Below are 16,855 nucleotides of genomic sequence, written 5' to 3'. Positions count from 1 at the left end.
TCCACAAAAGTTATAAAATATTTTTTTGCAATATACAGTAATCCTTTCGACATTAAAAAGGTAGGGTATTCACATAGCAATAAATACATGGTGGTGATTTGGGGGACCTTGGGAAGCTGTTAGATTACCTAATTTAATGGGATTACAATTAAACACTCATGACAAACACTTACATTTCTTTGGTTGCCCTTTCTTGATATTTTTGTTCTTCTTAGCCAATGTTGTTTTTTTGGTAAACAACAGAAAAAAGTTAAATGTTAAATTGAAAGGAAATCTACAAATAAAATAAAATTTAATTGACATCATTCTGCAATATACAAAATGTTGGTACTATATTTTATACTGATTCTAGACAACACTTTCAAGCTTATGCATCAAAATTATTGCCCATCCTTACCGGGGAACCACTGTTTTTACTGAAAGTCACAGATTTTTACTTGGATGAGGAAGAGATTATTTATTTTATTATGTTTATCTTACATAGCGTTATCATATTCCGCAGCGCTTTACATACGTTATCATCACTGTCGCTATTGGGGCTCACTATATAAATTAACTATTTGCATGTCTTTCAAATGTGGGAGGAAACCATGGAACCCAGAGGAAACCCACATAAACTCCTTGCAGGTCTAAATTAAAATTTTTGTGAAAGAATATTAAATGTTCATTTTTTCCTTCCACATTGCTTCAGTTCCTGTGAAGAAAATGAAGGGTTAAAAAACTTCTTGAATGTGGTTTTGAGCACCTTGAGGGGTGCAGTTTTTGGAATGGTGCATCTTTTGCGTACTTTCTGGTATATAGACCCCTCAAAGTCACAAAAATTGTGCTGATGTAAAGTAGATGTTAGGGGTCGAGATCCCGCCTCCGCACAGGGGGAATCTTGAGCCATCTCCGCTGCGGTCTCCCATCCTTCTCCAGCCACAGTGGAGCCTGCTCAGCAGAGACGTCAGTCCCAGCGTCTTGCTCAGTCTGACTCTGTCCAAAGGGTTACTGCTGCTTTTCCAGCTTCTGCCATTAAAGCCAGTACTGGGCAGCGGCGAGCAGACACTTCCTGCTTTTCTCGTTCTGAGCATGCTCAGAGTAAGATCTCTCAGTGGAGATCGAGGGTCACATGTTCAGATACTGCAGCTAAATCCATTGGTCCTCCAGGAAGGTCCTGAAGGCTGAAGGTGCTCAGGCTCTGTAGCAGCCTCTCATTGGTCCTTCTTGGAAGGTCCTGTTCTTGCTGCAGCTATTTAAGGTTCTCATGACCGCACGGCCACGCGCTAGTATTGAATCAGTTTTGTACATGCGCCTGTGTGGTCACGTTTATGTGTGTGTTCAGGGACTCGGCTGAAATAAGCCCCTAGAATGCCCGCACCTCCGGCGAGGAGATTGTGTGTGGATCTAGGGCCCCGGCAAATTTCGTGCCAGCAAATTTGCGACCGTAGGTTCTCTCTTGGGCTCATTCGTCCAGAGTGGGTGGGCACTTTTGGACTAAAAGGACATCTGAGCTGCTGGCGAGAACGTACTGGTGGCCACATATGGTCCGTGACGTCGGAGACTATATTCGGGCGTGTGTCTCCTGAGCCAAAAATAAGTCTTCTCAACAACGGCCAGCTGGGTTATTATATCCCCTGCCGGTGGCAGACAGGCCCTGGGAGATGGTCGGGATGGACTTTGTGGTGGATTTTCCCAAGTCTCGTGGCTGTACCATCATTTGGGTTGTCACCGATCATTTTTCTAAGATGGTGCACTTGGTGCCGCTTCCCCGGCTACCTTCTGCACGGGCCTTGGCAGCGTTGTTTATTAAACACATCTTCCGTCTACACGGTATGCCGGACAAAATTGTCAGTGACCGGGGTCCCCAGTTTGCGTCTCGGTTCTGGAGAGAGCTTTGTCATCTTCTCAGCATTGAGTTGAATCTCTCTTCTGCGTACCATCCTGAGACTTGGGTCCTTTCAAGGTCCTTGAACAGGTTAACCCTGTGGTCTACCGTTTAGCCCTTCCGCCACGCCTGGGTATCACCGACACCTTTCATGTGTCCCTCTTGAAGCCCGTATTCATGTCCCGGTTTTCCAAGTCATCTGCCAGGACATCGGGTTCATCTACGGATGATTACGAGGTGAACGCTATCTTGGGGTGCAAGGTGGTACGTGGCAAAAAAATGTATTTGGTGGATTGGAGGGGTTATGGCCCAGAGGACAGGTCCTGGGAGCCTGCTGAGCATATTTGAGCTCCGCAGCTCATTGCTGCCTTCGAGCGTAGCGAGTTGTAAAGTAACTTGGCACACACGTGATCAATTGCTAGTGTGGTTTTAATGAAAGGAGAGTACATACAGACGTTTCGGTCATAGACCTTCTTCAATGTACTAAAACAATAAATGATAACAAAATAAATAAAGTATATACAATTATTACAGCAATGGTCTAACACAAATGTGCAATGACTGAGAGAAATAGAAAAATAACTGCTGTGGCATTTATAGCGTACTGGATAGTCCAGTCTCTTAGTAAAATTGCAGTGTTAGAAGAAACGTGCTAATAATCATGCATCAATGGTATAAAGAGAGATCTTATAAAGTGACCGTTGGAGTGATGTGAGAGCTTATTGGCTTGTAGCATAAAGGAAAAAGAAGACCTACCCTCTCACAATAAGAATGTCTGATGAGCGGATTTTTGGGGGATTATCCTGTAAATACGCATAGGATGTCTCAGAAAAACACGTGGTGATGCTATATTGAGAAGAAAAAAGTAAGGATGGACATACCCCTGAGTTGCTTATAGGTGATGTAAGCAGTCTCTGCGTGATTAAGGCTCTGTGGGGTAAAAATAACAATGCTATGGCTGCCCCAGGTTGGCGGTGTGGTCAGGTACTACACGGGTAGTGAGATGTCAGGCTTACCTAAGTGTCTCCTGTGCGGACGCGGTATCCACCGCTTGTCCCAGAGTGTGGTGAAGCCGCTCTGTGTGTGCCGTTATGAAGGCGCGCTGTGAGACGCGCCACCGGAAGTGTTATACCGGAAGTGACCTAGCGCTGGGGGTAAGACTAAGTTGCGTTCCACTTGTTCTATGGTGAGTGAGAACATGCGTTCCACTGCGCGCATGCGCTGTACGGAGGTGCCCTGCGATGTGGAGATGAGTGATCCACTCTTCCAGAGTGATGGAGAAAGATTCTGGTTTAGAGAGATGGTGATACGTGCTCATCCTTGGTGACTGATAGTAGTGAGATAGCAGAGGTGGTATATACTCCAGATAGTGCTAGTAAAGCCGATTCTGTTGAGAGAGACATAAGTATTAGAACGGAATACATGAATTCACACAGATAAGTAAGTAGCAATGCAATACAGTGAAGATGGCGACACATAAATGGTACTTGGTAGGTGTAGTCCACTTCTGGAGGTTGAAACCCAGATGATGACCGTTAAGTAAGGAAGGACTGGATATCATAGTCTCTGTTCAGGCCTCTCGGGGCTAAAGTCTGTAGTTCATGTATCCAGTAGGCCTCCCTCCTTTTCAACAGACCTATCCTATCGCCCCCTCTGCGTAGTGGTGACACCTGTTCGATCACCTGAAAACGTAACTGGGCAATGGTGTGGCCCTGGGTGATAAAATGGTGGGGGACGGGTAGTAGGGTGTTTTTGCATCTTATGGTGGATTTGTGCTTCGAAATCCTCTGTTTTATGGGTTGTGTTGTTTCTCCAACATAGTACAGACCACAAGGGCACTTGATTATATAAATCACATATGACGAGTCGCACGTGAAGAACCCTTTAATAGGGTATTCTTTCCCATTGTGTGGATGATAAAGGGTCGTGGACCCTTTATCATCCACACAATGGGAAAGAATACCCTATTAAAGGGTTCTTCACGTGCGACTCGTCATATGTGATTTATATAATCAAGTGCCCTTGTGGTCTGTACTATGTTGGAGAAACAACACAACCCATAAAACAGAGGATTTCGAAGCACAAATCCACCATAAGATGCAAAAACACCCTACTACCCGTCCCCCACCATTTTATCACCCAGGGCCACACCATTGCCCAGTTACGTTTTCAGGTGATCGAACAGGTGTCACCACTACGCAGAGGGGGCGATAGGATAGGTCTGTTGAAAAGGAGGGAGGCCTACTGGATACATGAACTACAGACTTTAGCCCCGAGAGGCCTGAACAGAGACTATGATATCCAGTCCTTCCTTACTTAACGGTCATCATCTGGGTTTCAACCTCCAGAAGTGGACTACACCTACCAAGTACCATTTATGTGTCGCCATCTTCACTGTATTGCATTGCTACTTACTTATCTGTGTGAATTCATGTATTCCGTTCTAATACTTATGTCTCTCTCAACAGAATCGGCTTTACTAGCACTATCTGGAGTATATACCACCTCTGCTATCTCACTACTATCAGTCACCAAGGATGAGCACGTATCACCATCTCTCTAAACCAGAATCTTTCTCCATCACTCTGGAACAGTGGATCACTCATCTCCACATCGCAGGGCACCTCCGTACAGCGCATGCGCGCAGTGGAACGCATGTTCTCACTCACCATAGAACAAGTGGAACGCAACTTAGTCTTACCCCCAGCGCTAGGTCACTTCCGGTATAACACTTCCGGTGGCGCGTCTCACAGCGCGCCTTCATAACGGCACACACAGAGCGGCTTCACCACACTCTGGGACAAGCGGTGGATACCGCGTCCGCACAGGAGACACTTAGGTAAGCCTGACATCTCACTACCCGTGTAGTACCTGACCACACCGCCAACCTGGGGCAGCCATAGCATTGTTATTTTTACCCCACAGAGCCTTAATCACGCAGAGACTGCTTACATCACCTATAAGCAACTCAGGGGTATGTCCATCCTTACTTTTTTCTTCTCAATATAGCATCACCACGTGTTTTTCTGAGACATCCTATGCGTATTTACAGGATAATCCCCCAAAAATCCGCTCATCAGACATTCTTATTGTGAGAGGGTAGGTCTTCTTTTTCCTTTATGCTACAAGCCAATAAGCTCTCACATCACTCCAACGGTCACTTTATAAGATCTCTCTTTATACCATTGATGCATGATTATTAGCACGTTTCTTCTAACACTGCAATTTTACTAAGAGACTGGACTATCCAGTACGCTATAAATGCCACAGCAGTTATTTTTCTATTTCTCTCAGTCATTGCACATTTGTGTTAGACCATTGCTGTAATAATTGTATATACTTTATTTATTTTGTTATCATTTATTGTTTTAGTACATTGAAGAAGGTCTATGACCGAAACGTCTGTATGTACTCTCCTTTCATTAAAACCACACTAGCAATTGATCACGTGTGTGCCAAGTTACTTTACAAGTGTATACGGCTTGGGCACCTACTTGTGCACCACCACAATAGTAGTGCCTACGTTTATCTCTCTTCGAGCGTAGCGAGGTCCAGGGAGGGGCATGTTGGGGGTCGAGATCCCACCTCTGCACAGGGGGAATATTGAGCCATCTCCGCTGCGGTCTCCCATCCTTCTCCAGCCGCAGTGGAGCCTGCTCAGCAGAGACGTCGGTCCCAGTGTCTTGCTCAGTCTGACTGTCCAAAGGGTTACTGCTGCTTTTCCAGCTTCTGCCATTAAAACCAGTACTGAGCAGCGGCGAGCAGACGCTTCTGGGACTAAGTCCTGCTTTTCTCGTTCTGAGCATGCCCAGAGTAAGATTTCTCAGTGGAGATCGAGGGTCACATGTTCAGATACTGCAGCTAAATCCATTGGTCCTCCAGGAAGGTCCTGAAGGTGCTCAGGCTCTGTAGCAGCCTCTCATTGGTCCTTCTTGGAAGGTCCTGTTCTTGCTGCAGCTATTTAAGGTTCTCATGACCGCACGGCCATGCGCTAGTATTGAATCAGTTTTGTGCATGCGCCTGTGTGGTCACATTTATGTGTGTGTTCAGGGACTCGGCTGAAATAAGCCCCTAGAATGCCGGCACCTCCGGCGAGGAGATTGTGTGTGGATCTAGGGCCCCGGCTGAAATAAGCCCCTAGAATACCGGCTTCTCCTGTGAGGAGATTGTATGTGTGTGTGACCACAGACTGCCTTCAGCTCGGCAGTTAGCTGTGTACTCCTGTGGGGTTAACAGGGCACAGCGTCTTGTTTACGTGCGACTCTGTGAAGTAACAGAGTTCGCTTAAACCGCCATATAGTGCCGTCATTTGCTAGCAGCAGGTTCCTCCTGCACTTTGGACCCCAGGCTGCGAACGCACCAATAATAACATCTATATTTACTCGGTGCGTTCCGCTATCCCTAACAGTAGACATGTGGGAAATGTTATTTATTAACTCTTTTGTGTGACAATTAAAAGTTTGAAAATTGCAACATTTTTAACATTTTGGCAAAATTTCTGTTTTTCTCACAAATAAACACAAGCCATATCAAAGAAATTTTACCACTATCATTAAGTGCAATATGTCAAGAAAAAACTATCTCAGAATCAGTGGGATATGTTAAAGCGTTCCAGAGTTATAACCACATAAAGTGACAGTGACCCAAAAAAAAAGATGGACTACAAAAGCTAAGATTAACAATTTATTAGAGAACCATTAAAACAATACAAGATACAAATAAAGTATATGATAGAGACAATAGTAAAAAGTAGAAAGGCGACACTAGTGCCGCATACACATATATCCTGCTCTCAAGATAGAATCAAGGGAAGGGAAATATGCCATAACTCAATACACAGAGTATTCTAATGATATTGTAGGATGTAAATCATAACTCACAGCCAATCACCTGTCAGATAATAAAGTGAAATTCACATATAAGAAGCAGGTATAAAGAAACAAGGCACGTGAATCAGAAAAAAATGATAAATAAAGTGCCTAATGCAAGTTACGTATGGCAGAAAAACCCTATGTGTGAGACCTAATTATAATGTTTGTATACAAGTATACTAGTAGCAGTAATATGATAGTTCACACATGGGGAGCAGGTACAGGGGAACAATAGGTGTGCATATGATTCACAATGAGTGATACATAAAGTGCCTCATGCATATTTTAAAGTGAATCATAGTATATATGTATAAGTATAATGGGGAAGAGTCCCAAGCACATGCATCAATCAAGTTATAAAGTACTTACAAGTAAGGGGGTATATGCACACGTAGAGTCACACCATGTAGCTGTATGCGGAAAAGAGGAGCCCCGACGCGCGTTTCGCATATATTGCTTCCTCGGGGGGCGCTCAAAATTTCTGTTTTTCTCACAAATAAACACAAGCCATATCAAAGAAATTTTACCACTATCATTAAGTACAATATGTCAAGAAAAAACTATCTCAGAATCAGTGGGATATGTTAAAGTGTTCCAGAGTTATAACCACATAAAGTGACAGTGGTCAGAATTTTAAATTTTAGCTTGGTCGTTAAGGTCAAAATTGTCTCCGTCACTAAGTGGTTAATCACCTTGTGATTAACATAGATGTTACTATCTGGCCTGATGCTTACAAGTTCACCTCCGCCCTCTTCTATGATAAGCAGCTCAGGGTCTGAGAGCCTGGTGTGGGCGGGAGCAGCTTTCTCAGCTCGGCTGCATTGCTAGATCTAAAAGCTCTGTATGAGAACGGCTGCATCCAATAATCTCATTGACACATCGTTGGACTCCTGGTCTTTTTGCTTACATCATGCTGCTCTCAGATGAGGTAGCAAAAACCTGCTGACTGTTTCCCTTTAAATTCAATGCTAAATTTCAATGTTTCAGTATTAGGCAAATATCAAGTGTTTTTACTCATTTTCTATTAGATAAAGAACTATGGTATTCCAAAGGATCTTACATTCTCTCCAAGGGAAAGCATACAGTTGTATGACTGCATGGTAGCAGCATGGCCTAAAATGCCAAATGTAGAGGTAAGATGTTATATTAATTTGTAGAGTTGTCTGATAAATTAGACACAATAAGTGTGATAAAGAATTCTATATAAATGTGTGTGTATATATCTGTCCATGCAATGCTTATTCTAATTCATATTGGAATGTGCACATAGTAAATTCAGATATAAGTCAGAAAATCCATGAAAAAACACATAAAAACAACGAGTAAAGAAATGACACTAGAGTCGTCTTTCAGTCAGTATGGGTGGTGCGGTTACAGCTGGTGCTCACTATGACACCCTATGACTGAAAGCCCGAGATTGCTGGGAGAAATAGAGTTCATTCCACCCCGCCAGCAGGGAAGTTTCTGAATGCTATTAACCTGCTGATTAACCCCATATCTGCAGGTTATTAGTGTATTTTTGCATGACAAGCTCCTTTCAATGTATTATTGTTATGGAGCTGCAACACAGGACTAAGGTAGAAGGGGGAAAACTGACCCTGCACTATGACTAGGCTGAAACCCTACAATGGAGTGGGCAACCCAGTCCTTGAGAATAGACCCACCGGCGATCCTAGGTTAATCTCAAGTGAAGACCTATGGATAAGGGGAAGGGGTTCCCTAAAAGAACTAAGGACTGGGTACAAAAACGGGTCACCTCCTAATAGAAAACACAGAGAAGGCTGCAGAAACCAATAGAAAACAGAAACTAAGGCTAGCAGAACCAGAGGTACCAGTACTGCACAAATAACACACACAGAACACTAAGCAAAGCACCAAGCTAGAGCTCAAGCAGATTAACACTGTTGTCCAGCTAGGACTGGGAGGCAGGTGCTGGTTAATAAAGAGTGATACAAACACCTGACCCAAGACAAACCCAGCACCAGAGGAAAAAGGCCAGCATCCAGAACTCCACAAGAAAATGGTGGATAGTCACAAACTAAACAGATTCTAACAATTATACAAACATGAAGATGCCTGAAAATTCACCTAAAATGATAAATACTGAGTACTTATCATTAACTAAATTACTTGCAGAAATCAAAATATGCAGCAGCAAATAGTGTACTCCAAGATAAATGAAAATATTGAATATATGAAATGTAAACTGCATTTCTGACATACAATATCATCTCCCGAGATCTTGGTGCTGAGATCTCCATCCTGGCATGTGCTGTCGCCGGCCGGTAGCCATTTTCCTGGAGTCCAGTCCACTGAATAGGAAACCATGTAACTGTGGGAGCTCTGGGCTTTCACAAGATGTCAGCAGAGCCCCCGCAGCACCGAACACCCACAGCAGCACGACGCACCGCACATTCGAACACCCCTACGTCCCAGCCTGCGGCCGGTAAGGTATATCCGCATTATAAGACACACCCCCGTTTTCCCCAAAAATTTGTGGGGAAAAAAGTGTGTCTAAGGCTATGTTCACATGCTGCGGTTTTTGCTGCGGATCCGCAGCGGATTTGCAGCTGCGGATCCGCAGACGTTTTCCATGCAGGGTACAGTACAATGTTACCCTATGGAAAACCAAATCCGCTGTTCCCACGTTGCTTTTTTCCGCTGGAAAATCCTCGCTGATTTTCTGCGGAAAAAAAGAAGTAGCATGTCACTTCTTTCTGCGGATTCCGCAACTGTTTTCCACCTGCACCAATAGGAAAGTGCAGTTGGAAAACCGCAGTGGAATCTGCAGGAGAAACCGCACAAAAAACCGCAGGGAAATCCACCGCGGTTTAGCACTGCGGGATTTCCAAATCAGGACCTGAAAAATCCGCAGAAAAAAAAGGATGGTGTGAACAAGCCCTTATATTCTGAAAAATACAGTAAGTTTGGTTTAGCTGTTTTCTAAACCTGGTGCTAATGCATTAAGCTGGCAAATAACTGTGATCCATACATCACGAGCCTGCGATCCACATGTATATGTATTGCAACAAGGGAAGCAATATAATTTAAATATAGCAAATATAAACCTTTACACTGTTCAAAGAAAAAAATCACATTATTCTCAACCTTTTTTTTAACCTCTAGTCTTTAGATCCTGAAGCAAACATACATTTGAAGGACAAAATAATAATAACAAAAAATGATGCAACCGAGTATGAAAAGGCGTTGAAAAAAGAATTCATTGACTGGGTTCAAAAAGGATATAATAAAAAGGTAATATATTGAAGTATTTGCATTCACCAAGTATTCCATACAGTAGATGTTTTGGTCAGGTATTATTTCAATAGAAGCTAAGCTGATTCATGCTGTTTCTGCTTCATTTATTGGTTACGTAAAATGTTAATGTTCCCATATCAATTGTTTATTTTCATCTGCTAAAGTAAGAATAAAAACCAAACAACTCAAAAATACATTTCTGACATTTAAAAAAAATAAAAGTGACGAGCATTGCCACCCTTCTTTTCAATAAGGCCTCTTTCACACTTCCGTCTTCCAAATCTGCACAGGATCCGTCAAGACGTTGAAATGACGGATCCTGTGCAGATTGTGGAAAACGTGTGCACTGGGCCCGTCTTTCTGACGGACCCGTCGAGCCTATGTGCACCTGTTGTGTATGTGTTTTCGCAGCGGTTTTCCACTGCGAAAACGCATACACACCACAAACCAGGTTAAAAAATAAAAAATCGCAATATTCTCACCTACCGGCGTTCCCACGCACCGATGCTCCCGGCAGCTAGCGTTCCTAGTAATACATTGCGAAATCTCACGAGAAGTCACGGTCTCGCGAGATTTCGCAATGTATTACTAGGAAGTAACGCTAGCTGCCGGGAGCATCGGTGACGCTGCGCGGGAATGCCGGTAGGTGAGAATATTGCGATTTTTTATTTTTTTATTATTTTTAACATTATATCTTGTTACTATTGATGCTGCATAGGCAGCATCAATAGTAAAAAGAGAAAGAGAGCGAGCGAGAGAGAATTTCCCTAACGGGAAATTCTTCCACGCATGCTCTCTTTGAAAAGGCGGGACCCGTCGCTGGATTCCTGCTTTTCACAGGCAGCGACCCATCCTGCACCCACAGGCTACTATTGTAGCCAGTGACAGACAGCGCAGGATGCGTCGCTGACCGATTTTCCGACGTGCAGAAAAAACGTTACACTGAATGTTTTCTCTGCCCGACGGACCGGTTTTTTTATGCAGGATCCAGTGGGAAGACAAATGAAACGGATGGCCATCCGTCACAATCCGTCGATAATACAAGCCTATGGGAAAATGCTGGATCCTGCATTCTCAAAGATTGACGGATTGTGACGGGAGCTGAAAGACTGAAGTGTGAAAGAGGCCTAAGTCATAAGCCTTACATCATTGGAATCTGTCAGCTTCTTAATCTGACAGTGCTGCATCCCTCTATAACATTTTTCACAATTTTTGACCTTCCAGAGTCAGTTAAATCTGTTTTTTGGGCCAATTTGCCTGAGGAAAGCAAATTCCCTAATAATTCTGCATACCTTGATAAAGGATGTTTATATGTTTATGCCACATCATCCCTCATTACACATCACCTGATCTACTGAAACCAATAATCAATCAAGTTTATACAGCTTAGAGTTGGAAAATCTGGATAAAAATGATATGGTTTAAAATACTCACTTGCCTAATAATTGTACACTGTGTGTACAAGGATAAAGATCAAGAAGTTCTTAGTATTTAATCCTTCAGTGTCAATCCCAAAGAAGCACAGAAGGAGCTAACATTTTCAAAATTATTTTTAATTCAGTATTATTTTTTTTAACCCATTAGTTATAAGAAGAAAAAGTCATTTGCCATAATGTTTTGGAAAAATATAAAAATTTGAGAGTATTGATTGATACTTAATTGCTAGCTGAAAAAGATGGTAACAAATAGCAAGTTATCGAGACTACTCAGGTCTCTCCATCAGGCATAGTGTCATTAGTTCCATAAACATAAAGTTGTGGTACATTCTAGTATCCTCCGTTTTGATTTAGGAAAAATATATCTTTGTACCGTGTTAGCCAGTAGATAGAAAAATATTACAATTTGACAGTAATCAGGGGTTGATACCTTTCAAGAGATCTGAGAAGTCTGGAAAACTTGCTATTTACTTCAATCTTTTCAGTTAGCCATTAAAAAGCATCAACCACTGAGGACTCTCAAATCTTTATATTTTTTTGTCTACTGGCTAACATGGTACAAAGATATATTTTTCCTGTTCCATAACGTTTTGTACATTCAGCATACATACAATACATGACTAAGAACCCCAGGTATGTCAGAGATCAGAGCTCGCATGTCCCTAGTGTTCCATTAGAACCTAGTATGTACCGTACGTGAAACTCCTTATTATACAGTACAGACCAAAAGTTTGGACACACCTTCTCATTTAAATATTTTTCAGTATTTTCATGACTATGAAAATTGTACATTCACACTGAAGGCATCAAAACTATGAATTGACACATGTGGAATTATATACTTAACAAAAAAAGTGTGAAACAACTGAAATTATGTCTTATATTCTAGGTTCCTTAAAGTAGCCACCTTTTGCTTTGATGACTGCTTTGCACACTCTTGGCATTCTCTTGATGAGCTTCAAGAGGTAGTCACCGGGAATGGTCTTCCAACAATCTTGAAGGAGCTCCCAGAGATGTTTAGCACTTGTTGGCCCTTTTGCCTTCACTCTGCGGTCCAGCTCACCCCAAACCATCTCGATTGGGTTCAGGTCTGGTGACTGTGGAGGCCAGGTCAACTAGCGTAGCACCCCATCACTCTCCTTCTTGGTCAAATAGCCCTTACACAGCCTGGAGGTGTGTTTGGGGTCATTGTCCTGTTGAAAAATAAATGATGGTCCAACTAAACGCAAACCGGATGGAATAGCATGCCACTGCAAGATGCTGTGGTAGCCATGCTGGTTCAGTATGCCTTCAATTTTGAATAAATCCCCAACAGTGTCACCAGCAAAGCACCCCCACACCATCACACCTCCATCTCCATGCTTCACGGTTGGAACCATGTAGAGTCCATCCGTTCACCTTTTGTGCGTCGCACAAAGACACGGTGGTTGGAACCAAAGATCTCAAATTTGGACTCATCAGACCAAAGCACAGATTTCCACTGGTCTAATGTCCATTCATTGTGTTCTTTAGCCCAAACAAGTCTCTTCTGCTTGTTGCCTGTCCTTAGCAGTGGTTTCCTAGCAGCTATTTTACCATGAAGGCCTGCTGCACAAAGTCTCCTCTTAACAGTTGTTGTAGAGATGTGTCTGCTGCTAGAACTCTGTGTGGCATTGACCTGGTCTCTAATCTGAGCTGCTGTTAACCTGCGATTTCTGAGGCTGGTGACTCGCAAAAACTTGTCCTCAGAAGCAGAGGTGACTCTTGGTCTTCCTTTCCTGCGGCGGTCCTCATGTGAGCCAGTTTCTTTGTAGCACTTGAAGGTTTTTGCCACTGCACTTGGGGACACTTTCAAAGTTTGCCCAATTTTTTTAAATGAGAAGGTGTGTCCAAACTTTTGGTCTGTACTGTATGTCATGAAACATTCAGATACAACTGGCATGATTTTTTATCTGTAAAATAGAGCAGCACAGTCTTTTTAATGCTGATTGGAATGTCATGGGAACCTTCAATATGCGCTCCTATTTATGGAACCTCACAGTAAAGTTCTTGTACCAGATGCTTTAAAGGGAGCTTGTCAGAAAATTTGTGCTGCCAAACAGCTTGAATTGCAGCCTGGTTGCAAGTTTTCAGCCACATATATTATTCTCTGAAACACTCTGGCATTTCAACTAGCATTTCTGAAATGGTCTGGCAAAGTCGACATGACTAGTCAGTGTTTGCACCTAACTGGCTATTCTCAGTGTCACGCTAACTGATTAACCCCTTCCCGACATGTGCCGTACTAGTACTGCTCTGTGGGAACTGCGTTTGCGCAAACAGCATTACTAGTACAGCGCATCGATGGCGCGGCCTCATGCTGAGTGGAGTGGCGATCAGGTGCCCATGATCAGTGCTAGTATCAATTGTGGAAATTTAAACCCTCTGATGTCACTGTCAGTAGATACAGTGGCATAGAGGAGTATCGTGCAGGGAGGGGGCTCCCTGCTCGCTTCCATCAGGACAACGCAATGCGATCACATTTTCCTGATGGTCTCCATGAATATCCCCAGCCCCAAGATGGCCACATGGTTCTTCCGGGTCCTGCAGGGAAGGTGGCTTGCGAGTGCTTGCTGTGATCAGATGCTGGCATGCCTCCTTCCCTGCCTGGCAGATCCTGATCTGACACTCTGCAGTGCATGTCACTCAGAGATTTAGATGGAAACCCCAAAGTAAGTGCTCACTGTAGAGCGCTGGATAAATGTGATCCCAAACGTTATGTAAAATGTTACCAATAAAAGCTTCAACTCAGTCCACAAAAAAAGCAAGTCCCCACTCAGATCTGTCATCTGTTAACAGAAATATAGGGGGCTTCCATGTTACTGGTTGCACAAAGGCTCTAGAAAAGCAAAATGGCTCCTCACCCTCCAAAAGAAATTCTGCAAATTCTCCGTTCCCAAATCCAAATGCCCTCCCTACCTTCTCAGCCTCAGTGTGTCTAAATTACATTTAATCCCCCATGTTGGGCATTTCTGTAGTGATAAGAGCCCACCTAATTTACAGGTGCGTGTCTACAGCATGAGCTGGGTATAATGTACTGGTGACTGCTACATACTGGTCACTGCAACGTACTGGTCACTACAATGGTAGTTTGCAATTTTCACTCAGCAACATCAACTGCTGCCTGTTTCTGGAAAACACCCATGGAGTCAAAATCGGTACTACATCTGTAGATAAATTCCCCTTGGGTTATAATTTCCAAAATGTGGTCACTTGATGGGGGATTTCTAGCACTTAGGGGCTCTTTATATGGAATCTGCAAACTAGTCTATGAAAATCTGTGCTCCATAAGGCAAATAGCACTCCATCCCTCTCGAGTTACTCCTTTATGGCAAAGTAGTACTGTATAGCCATATATGGGGTATTTCTACATTCAGCAGAAATTGTGGGACACACTCTGGTGCCATTTTAACCCATTTCCCAGTGTGAAAATGTAAAACTTGGAGCTAACACACAATCTTGATTGTAAAAATTTAAATTATTTTTTCTTCATTTGCCAATGGTATAAAAGTCTGTGACACACCTGTGGTGTCATTATAATCACTGCACCCCTAGATGAATTCATTGAGAGGTTCAAATGGGTCACTTATGCTCTGCCAATGTAACATGGCACCCTCAAACAAGTGCAGCAAAATCTGCACTGTAATATGGCGCTACTTCCCTTCTGAGCTTTGCACTGTGCCTCAAAAGTCGTTTTTGACCACATATAGGGAATCAGTGAACTCAGGAGAAATTACACAACAAACTTTCGGGTCCATTTTCTCCTTTTGTTTTTGTGAAAATAAAAAATTTGTAGCTAAAAAAGTTTTTTTTTTATTTCACTGCTTAACATTATAAACTTCTGTGAAGCACCTGGGCGTTCAAGGTGCTCACTATACATATAGATAAGGTCCCAAAGGAGTCTAGTTTCCAAAATGGTGTTACTCGTGGGGGTTTCCACTGTTTAGGCACATCAGGGGCTCTCCAAATGCGACATGGCACCCGCTAATTATACCAGCATATTTTACATTCAAAAAGTCAAATGGTGCTCCTTTCCTTCCAAACACTGCCGTGCACCCAAACAGTAGATTTCCCCCACATATTAGGTATCTGCACACTCAGGAGAAATTGCACAACAAATTGAATGGAGAAATTTATCTTATCCTTATGAAAATGCAAAATTTAGAGCTAAAAAAAGATTTATCTGGGAAAAATGTGATTTTTTTATTTTCACCGCTTAACGTTATAAACTTCTGTGAATCACCTGGGGGTTCAAGGTGCTCAATACACATCTAGATAAGTTCCCTAAGGGGTCTAGTTTCCAAAATGGTGTCACTTGGGGGTTTCCACTGTTTAGGCAAATCTGGGGCGTTCCAAACATGACATGGTGTCCGCAAATTATGCCAGCAAATTTTACATTCAAAAAGTGAAATGGCACTCTTTCCCTTCCGAGCCCTGCCTTGTGCCCAAACTGTAGATTTTCCCCACATATGGGGTATCCGCATGCTCAGGAGAAATTGCACAACAAAATTATGGTCCATTTTCTCCTGTTAACCTTGCAAAAGCAAAAAAAATAGGTATACATTAAAATTTTTGTGTAAGAAAAGTAAATGTTTATTTTTTTCTTCCACATTCCAAAAATTCCTGTGAAGCACCTGAAGGGTTAATAAACTTCTGGAATGTGGTTTGGAGTACCTTGAGGGGTGCAGTTTTTAGAATGGTGTCGTTTTGGTTTATTTTCTGTCATATAGGCCCCTCAAAGTGACTTCAAATGTAAGGTGGTTCCCATAAAAATTGGTTTTGCAAATTTTGTGTAAAAATTAGAAATGGCTGGTCAAATTTTAACCCTTATAACTTCCTAACAAAAAAATGATATTTCCCAAATTGTGCTGATGTAAAGGAGACATGTAGGAATTGTTTTTTTTATGAACTATTTTGTGCGATAAAAATTAAGTTTGAAAATTGCGAAATTTTTAAAATTTGCTCCAAATTTCAATTTTTTTCACAAATAAATGCAAGTCATATCAGAGAAATGTTACCACTATCATAAAGTACAATACAGTATGTCACAAGAAAACATTCTCAGAATCACCAAGATATGTTAAAGCGTTCCGGAGTTGTGACCTCATAAAGTGACAGTGGTCAGAATTGTAAAAATTGGCCTGGTCAGGAGGTGAAAACAGGCTTTGGGGTGAAGGGGTTAATAGGCCTCTCCCTTGCATGTACATAGGGAGAGACATGTCAATCACCTGCAGCAGCTCTGGGAAAAGCTGTCTGTGGTCAAAGCCGAACTAGTCTGATCTCTCACTATTGTCACCAAATGGATCTTTGAAGTATATCTTCTCTGAAATGCTCAGGTATAATAGTATACCTGACTGAAATCATGCATACTGCCCACAATTTGGGAGGCATGAATCTCCTGATTG

General features: G+C 42.6%; 1 protein-coding gene across 1 annotated transcript in view; it reads left to right on the top strand.

The window, feature by feature from the left end:
- DDX60 (DExD/H-box helicase 60) overlaps window positions 1-16,855 on the top strand; it is a 288,318-nt gene that overhangs the window by 153,699 nt on the left and 117,764 nt on the right. Inside the window, exons 23-24 of the mRNA XM_077279474.1 lie at window positions 7,767-7,871; window positions 9,865-9,993. Coding sequence (XP_077135589.1) covers window positions 7,767-7,871; window positions 9,865-9,993 — 234 coding nt within the window. The remainder of the gene's footprint in view (window positions 1-7,766; window positions 7,872-9,864; window positions 9,994-16,855) is intronic.

This window comes from Ranitomeya variabilis, chromosome 1 (assembly GCF_051348905.1).
Source record: "Ranitomeya variabilis isolate aRanVar5 chromosome 1, aRanVar5.hap1, whole genome shotgun sequence".
Lineage (NCBI taxonomy): Eukaryota > Metazoa > Chordata > Amphibia > Anura > Dendrobatidae > Ranitomeya > Ranitomeya variabilis.
Note: the sequence above shows the minus strand (reverse complement) of the source record. Positions and strands in the feature narration are given on the sequence as shown.